Below are 8,261 nucleotides of genomic sequence, written 5' to 3' on the forward strand. Positions count from 1 at the left end.
TGGGAGGTGATCTGTGAGGTCATGATGTGTATTTATTAATTTACAATGATGATAGTTATTAAATGGAATGGTGTCATCCATCATGAAACAAACAACAGCATTTTCTCTTTTTAGGCTGATCTGCATAATAAATGCATTGGAACAGGAAGGAACGAAGGAAGGAAAGAAGCGGAAGCGGTGCAGGATTGAAGGGAGGCATGGAGGGAGGAAAGGAGCAGGGGAAAGGGGAGGCGAGGGGTGGGGGTTCGGCCTGGTATCTGGGAAAATCTGGAGGTCTTCCCCTAGCTGCAGGCTTGACAAGCCAAGCCCCAGCCAGTCTGTAGCTCTTTAGCTCAAACCCAAAAAAGCCTCATGCCATGGAAGGGCACGTGTTCCTAGGTCTTACGATAAACCTAAGAGCCCAAAAGTTCCACCCTAGAGAGTGGGTGTGAACCAGGAGCAAGACTTTCCCTAATTTGGGGTTTTCCTGTTCTGAGACTCCCGTACTCCGTAGTTCACAATGACCGAGGACTTGTGAAAAAATCATCGCAAAACACGAGCCTACGTGAGTGTGCCTTTGGAGACAGTGTCTGTGGCCCCCCTCAGATATTCACAGGGGTTCTTGACACTTCCACATTTGCCTCTATTGCCTTCTCAGACTTGTAGATAAATGATCCAATCCCCTCCTCATAGACCATTCATAATGACAAGAACCCATGTGAACGGTGTGGAGAGCAAGAGCATTTGATGGAACCACAGGAAGGGCTCCAGATTATTTTCAGGGCTTTTTTTGTATGTAAGGAAGAAATCTGGGACCAATTAAGTTCTTCTTTGGTAGAGGAAATGTAGTCGTTTGTGTGTGTTTCTGCTGTGAAGTGCCTGTTCATTATACAACACTCGTCCTTCACCTGCAGGCCAGTGCTACCCCATGCATATTATATCCCACTTTTTTCTAGAACCAAGCTTTGGTGTTCTGAGCTCACCTTTTCTCATTTTTAATTCCTGCTAAGATGAGAGATGACAGTTCTGATGTTGAAATCAGAAGTTATTTTTAGGAACTGGGTTACAGATTTTTTTTTTAATCTGGGATGTTTCATGAAAATTGTAGTGTTTTAATCTCTTTAAAAGATCTTTGGGAAGCCAGGCTTTTCTGGGGAATGTACACATTTCGGAGAAGGGATGAACGATTTTCTAGACAAAGGTATATACTTAGGATAAAACCATGGTACAGGGGGCGCCTTGGTGGCTCAGTCAGTTGAGTGATGCTTGATCTCAGCTCAGGTCTTGATCTTAGATTTGTGAATTTAAGCCCCTCGTTGGGCTCCACAAAACAAAACAAACCAAAAACAAAAACAAAAACAAAAAAACAAAAAAAAACCCCACACACACAACAACCAAAAACCGAAAATCAAAAAACCAAAAACAGCACAGAGTTGTCCAGATGCCAGGAGCCTCTAAGAGTCTAACCTGCTCTATTTCTTCAGCTTTGCTGGCGAACGGGGACTGTGCTTCTTGCCCACACACTTGACCTGTAGAGCAGGCTTTCTCCTTTCTCCCTTACTTGAACACATGCCAAGCTTGACTGATGAACAGCATCTTAGCAGGATTTTTCCCAGTCATATTTTGCATTTGCTCCTAAAACACCAGTAAGATAACAAGGATTTTTGCTCTGAATACTTACTTATATAGTCAATGATTAACTCTACGTTGTATTTAAAAAGTGCTTGTTGGAATCAGGCATGGCCTCACATTTTTAAGGTGGAAGGCATCTGGGAATCTTCTCCCGATATATACAGGGAATTCAGGGTTTATATGCTTTTGGTCAGGATGGACTAAAACCCTCTGTTTTCCATTACTGTGTAACAAATTATCCTTCATTCAGCAGCCTAAAACCATATGCATTGACTGTATCACAGTTTCTGTAGGTCAGGATTCTGGACACTGCTTAGCTGGGTCTTCTGCTGAGCGTCTAACAAGGCTGCCAGGGTGTGAGCCAGGGTTTCATCAGAAAGCTCCAGTAGGGAAGGATCTCCTTCTATGTTCACGTGATCATTGGCAGGAATTAATTCCTTACAGGTTGTTGGACTGGGGGTCTCAGTATCTTGAGGCGCCCCCCACCCCTGTCAACACCCTTAACAAGATAGGCCCAGAGGGAGCCATGTCCTCCTCACTCTGTGGTAACCTTGGGCATCTCTCTGTCCCAAGTACAATGACTGTCCCAGGCTCATTCATCTCACCTTCAGGTACATAATCTTCAGTGAGCCATGAAGAGAGAAAGGGCGAGTCTGGAATAACTGGCATCCTGGCCAGGAGGTGGGGAGGACTCTGGCCAAAGGGCATATCCAAATTCCGGTTCCATTGATGCAGGTCTGAAAGTACTAACCTGACCTCAGGATGAAAGATCCCTTTACTAGCCCCCCAACAGGGACAGTAGAGCCCAGGCATGGCCTTTGGGGTTTCACTATAAGGGTGACTTTATACCCCCAAGCTTGTGGAAACTGGACATATTGGTTACAATGGCATTCTTTGGCTTTTGTCTAATAATTAGATCTCCAGGCTTCCCAATGGAGCTCAGTCTCTTCTTTATATTGATCTCTGACTCCATGCTAGAAGGGCATGTGGTCAATTTCTTCCACGCCAACTGTTCACCAGCCTCCCAAAGAAGGACTATTTGGGTGCTCACGTGGAAGTACTTGGGCTATAGACTCCAGTTCCAAACTCTGTCTCAGCTTCAGCCCAGATGGGACTTTCAGAATAAGCATCTGAGATACCTCACTTGATGCTTTTCATAACTTCCGCTAAAAGTATCATTGTCAGGGACGTCTGGGTGGCTCAGTGTGTGAAGCCTCTGCCTTCGGCTTAGGTCATGATCTCAGGGTCCTGGGATCGAACCCCGCATCAGGCTCTCTGCTCAGAAGCGAGCCTGCTTCCCCCTGCCCTGCCTGCCTCTCTGCCTACTTGTGATCACTCTCTGTCAAATAAATAAATAAAATCTTTTTTTTAAGAAGTATCATTTTCAGACCAACCTGGAAAGGAAATAAACAAGAGTTCATAAATTCCATGTTTAAACAACTTGAAAAACAAATTCTATTCATCCATTACAAAATGACAGGGGAGAAAACCCCTCTAATGAGGCTTATGAGGCATCAGCCCTTCTGTGTTGATTTTACTTATAAGGAATATTAAGTTCTTACAAAACCTGAGTGATCATTCCAAATACATTCATGCAGTCACTCAACAAACAGTTACCAACACTGTATTCCAGGTTCTTCCCTAGGTACTGGGGATACAATGGCAGGAAAAGAAACGAGATAAAAAAAAAAAAATACTGGAATCCTGGAATCACAAAAATTGTAGGAGGGAATTAGATAGCTCAAGTTATTTTCAGGGATGTTAAAAGTACGGGTTAATACACATTAATTTTCCTTAAAAATCATTCTTAGATCAGTGGTAATACATTTTTAATGATGCAAGAGTCTTCCAAATGTGACATAGATAGGAAGGGCCTATTATGTCATATTCATATTTCCTATTAAATATTCTAGGTGACTTCCTTTCGGCCGGAACCGCCATCTTCCAGTAATTTGCCAAAATGACCAACACAGAGGGAAAGAGGAGAGGTACCCGGTACATGTTCTCTAGGCCTTTTAGAAAACATGGAGTTGTTCCTTTGGCCACATACATGCGAATCTACAAGAAAGGTGATATTGTGGACATCAAGGGAATGGGCACTGTTCAAAAGGGAATGCCCCACAAATGTTACCATGGCAAAACTGGAAGAATCTACAATGTTACTCAGCATGCTGTTGGTATTGTTGTAAACAAACAAGTTAAGGGCAAGATTCTTGCCAAGAGAATTAATGTCCGCATTGAGCATATTAAACATTCAAAGAGCCGAGATAGCTTCCTGAAGCGTGTAAAGGAAAATGATCAGAAAAAGAAGGAAGCCAAAGAGAAAGGTACTTGGGTTCAGCTGAAGCGTCAGCCTGCTCCACCCAGAGAAGCACATTTCGTGAGAACCAACGGAAAGGAGCCCGAACTGCTGGAACCCATTCCCTATGAATTCATGGCATGATAAATAAAATAAAGGACCTCAAGACTGTAAAAAAAAAAAAAAAAAAAAAAATCTAGGTGAAATTACTCTTTCACCTGCCTCTCCATTGTATTTGCAAATAAAACAACTAGGGTTGAAAATATCAAGTTAGTGTTAAGGAATTGCTAACACTGCCTTTTCAGAAACAGCCCGATACCTTGGGTCCTTAGGCTCTGTGCCCCTCAGAAGGAGGCCCCACCTGGAGTTGAAGTTTCTGTGGCCAATGTCTTAGAATTCTTCACAGTTTTCTCTTTGAATTTGTGTTTTATGAGTGATGTGCCATGGGACAATGGAATATGCACTGGGATCCTAGAGCCTCAGCTCAGCTCCGACCCCCTCTACCTCTCCTCTACCCACCACCCATTCTCAGTCACCTTCTCCACCGACAACAGCAACTATAACTGGGGACCTGGGCATGGGTGGGAGTGGACAGCAGGTGTACCAAGGCACTGAGTCTAGGGGCAGGGCTGAGAAACCTGGGGAGTGTCCATCTGCATTTCCGACATTAAATAGCAAATTAAAAACCACCAAGGCAGGTAGAGAGAAAACCCGCAAAAGAGAGGAAAAGCTTTTCTCTCGTGCTTTGAACAGAGGTCTTGGATGTTCATGTGGTGCGGGATGATGTAGCTGGCCCTGGCCATTAGTGCCTCAAACTCTATTCCCAGCCTCACTTGTGGTTTAGAGGTGGCCAGCCCTGCCGATTTGCCAAATGGAGCTCCCTGCAAGCTAGAAACATTTGTCTTAGTCATTGTTAATTTCCCAATATAGAGCAAAAACAGGTGTTCAGCAAAACCTGATAAAGGTAACTCATTAAAGCCCATTATGTATTTGTACGCTTACTAATTATTGCTAAGGTATTACTCACGTCTTGTATCATTTTTCCTGTTTGATCTGTTGAATCATGAAAACGATATGTGTTCTCCAGTATAGCTTCTGTGAAATTCTCCTCTGATTATCAGACACTTTCTGTATTAGACAACTGTGTTTGGTCCATAAAGGTACATGACATTTTTTTTTGGTTTGTATCTTTTGTTAATGTAAACATTTCTTTCTAGGGGAGAATATTATTCAGGCTTTAAAAAGATGGAAATCTCCAGGGGTGCCTGTGTGGCTCAGTTGGTTAAACCTCTGACTCTCGGTTTTGGCTCAGGTTGTGGTGTTAGTGTTGTGGGATCAAGCCCTAAGACAGGCTGGATGCTCAGCACAGAGTCTGCTTGAGAGTCTCTCTCTCTCTCTCTCTCTCTCTCGCTCCCTCAGTTCCTCCCTGTACTCTCGTGTTCTCTCTCTAAAATAAACAAATAAAATCTTTTAAAAAAAAAAAAGACAGAAATCCTTGGTTAATGGGTTCAAAATGGCAGATACATAGGATGAATGGGTCTAGAGATGTAATGTACAACATACGACTGAAGTTGCTAATACTGTATTGAATACCAGAAATTTGCTAAGAGAGTAGATTTCATATGATCCCACCACACATGGAAAATAACCAGTAACTCTAGGAGGAAATGATGTGTTAATTAGCTTGACTCTAGCGAGTGTTTCACTATGTACAGCTTTACCAAATCACATACACTTCAAATGTATGTGATTTCCTTTAAAAACATAAAATGAGGAAGTCCTGGCATTTGCAACAACATGGATGAACCTGGAGGACATCAGCTAAGCAAAATAAGCCAAATGCTTTCCAAACTGCCTTCTGGGAGGTCAGGGCAAATTGAGGGATGCTGGTGCTTGAAATAAACCTACGGTGCACATTGGGACGGTAGAGACAGGTGAGTTCCCCCGATTGGCACCCTCTGTTCAGCATGAACTTTTGGATGCTGATTCTTCCTGGGGTCAGCTGTAAGGAGATGGACACTTACCAGGACAGAAGATGGTGACTAAACAGCCCTTGTGGCCAGCATGGTGTCTTTCTGCGTTACTCAGAACCCTGCCTGATGGTTGCCACCCCAGCTGGGACCATCTGATTCCCACGGCACCAGCTGGAGCTGCCGAGCTCCACCGACACTGCTTGACTTCCAGCCCCTCAGGGATGCTGAGACCACAGCTACCTGACATCAAGATAACCCATCTGCTTCAAAACATAATAAGCAGAACAATTATAAACAAAACAGCTGCTTGAACGACTATGGTTTGTTTCCCCTTTCAACAGCTTGTTTTGTCCACTGACAACTCTGGAAAGAGCCTTCCCAGAAAAGAACAGGTTTTTCTGGGCTCAGAATGACGTCCTGGACGAGGGTGATTGACACCTCCATGGGTCTTGGATGGGCAAGGATATAATTAAGGAGCCAGCTGATGCGGGCTGACAAATCCCCCTCTCGCTGTAGAAGACTGATGCATGGAATAAATCTCATTCCTGGCATTTCAGCCAGCCTCTGAATTAAACCGTTGCCTTCATTTGCCCTCTTTGTCAGCATCTGCTTTCCGTTGCATTTTTTTGACCTAAGTCCCCACAAGCTGCCATTTAGGCCTTGGTAGGTTATCTATGACGGGTTTGCTGAGGACTGTCAGTAATCTGGAATTTATGTCATTCATTGATTTGTTGTTGAATAAAATAAAACCCGCTTATGGTCCAAACAAGAGAAATAATTCAAGAAGAGTGCTCGTGAAAGGCAGCAAATCCCGCTCCACTCCTTTCCCACCGGCTCTTGCTCTGGACACAGCAGCATTCAACTTTCCATTCCTCTTGTCCAGTGGTTCTTCCTTGTATCTAAATACTACGTGTCTACTGTTCAGTTCTGATTTATCCACCAGTAAACTGCTGTTGGTGATCTGTCATGACGTGTCTTGGTACACCAACACCCCGACTTCCCTGCGTCCGATAACACTACGTCCCACTTTTAGTCGCCTTCACAGATGTTGTGCCACCACGATCCTCTAGCACTCCTAATCTGTCTTGGTGTCTGCCTCCCAAGGACCCGATCCACGGAGTCGGACACGGGGTATCTGAGAAAGCAGGGGAAGATGAGGTTAGAGTAGGTGACTCAACCCCAAGACCTCAGTTCTCACCCCATTAATTTATGAATTCATCAAAATGCCAATACAAATATCGACAAGTAGTTTTGTGAAGTTAAGAAGTTGATGCTGATGTCCGTGTGGAAAATGAAACATGAAAGAACACAAGGGAGACCGAGGAGGGAAATGTAGGATGGGATCCAGCTTTTCTTGTCAGGAAAACATCCTAGAAGGCCTCCAGAGGTAAAGCAGTGAATTGATAGGCAGGTAGAATAGAATTTTAAAAATCCCGAAATAGACCCAAGTACATATGGAAACTTAGTATATAGTAAAGATATTATTTCAAATCATCAGAGTGGAGATAGATGTTTCAATAAGTGGCACGAGGCCAACTAGGTAACCATTTGGGAAAAGACCATCATATGCAAAAATCAATTCCAAGGGCACCAGGGGTCTGAATGAGGAAACGTGAAGGTGTGTACATGCTCTGCGCAAACAGGGGTGAATTCTCTTTAACCTGAGGGTAGGAAAGGCTTGTGGCTATGATCCCAAAGGGAAAAACAATAAGAGTAAGGAGGGATCAACTTGACTCTATAAATATATATTTTAAAAAGCTTTTGTACAGGAAAAAAATCATTGTAAGGAAAGCCAAAAGATAGTGACATCTGGGGGATGTATTCAAAATACTTATTAGGGATTAAGGGTAATATCTTCAATATAAAGATTTCTTTAAAATGGAGAGGAAAATAACCAAAAAAAAAAAAAAAAGAAAAAGAAAGAAAAGAAAAAGAAAAATGGGCAAAAGATACAAGCAATTCACAAAAAGATATAAAAAATGGCCAAGAAACATGAAAATATCTTCCATCTCACTCCTAATAAGAGAAATGTAAATTAAAACAACAGAGAGGTTCCATTTCTCACTTATCAGCTTGGCAAAAATTCAGAAGCATGACAACACATTCTGTCAGTGAAGCTCTCTCTTGTGTTGCTGGTGAGAACACGTGTTAATACAACCCTTTTCAAGAGGCATTTGACAACATCTGGCAGCACTGCATATGTATTTGTCCTGTGATCTAGTAATCTGACCTATGAAGACAGGGTGATTCACTGCAGCAACAGTTATAATCAGAGGCTATCCAGTCATTCTCACCTAAGACAGTGGACGAACAACCATGGGCCATACTCATGGTGCCTAGAGTACTGTGCAGCTGTCCAAATGATGGTAAAGCTCAAA

At 43.1% G+C, this 8,261-nt stretch overlaps 1 protein-coding gene across 1 annotated transcript; it reads left to right on the forward strand.

The window, feature by feature from the left end:
- Positions 1-3,534: 3,534 nt before the first annotated feature.
- LOC125095142 (60S ribosomal protein L21-like) lies at positions 3,535-4,063 on the forward strand. Its single transcript, XM_047721152.1, has one exon. It carries the CDS (start codon positions 3,572-3,574, stop codon positions 4,052-4,054), a length of 483 nt encoding a protein of 160 aa, XP_047577108.1. The 5' UTR covers positions 3,535-3,571; the 3' UTR covers positions 4,055-4,063.
- The last annotated feature ends 4,198 nt before the right edge of the window (positions 4,064-8,261 follow it).

Source organism: Lutra lutra, chromosome 3 (genome assembly GCF_902655055.1).
Source record: "Lutra lutra chromosome 3, mLutLut1.2, whole genome shotgun sequence".
In the NCBI taxonomy this organism is placed as follows: domain Eukaryota; kingdom Metazoa; phylum Chordata; class Mammalia; order Carnivora; family Mustelidae; genus Lutra; species Lutra lutra.

Excerpts from the sequence above, each read along its gene's own strand:
- LOC125095142 (XM_047721152.1), top strand. The coding sequence starts at position 3,572 with ATGACCAACACAGAGGGAAAGAGGAGAGGTACCCGGTACATGTTCTCT.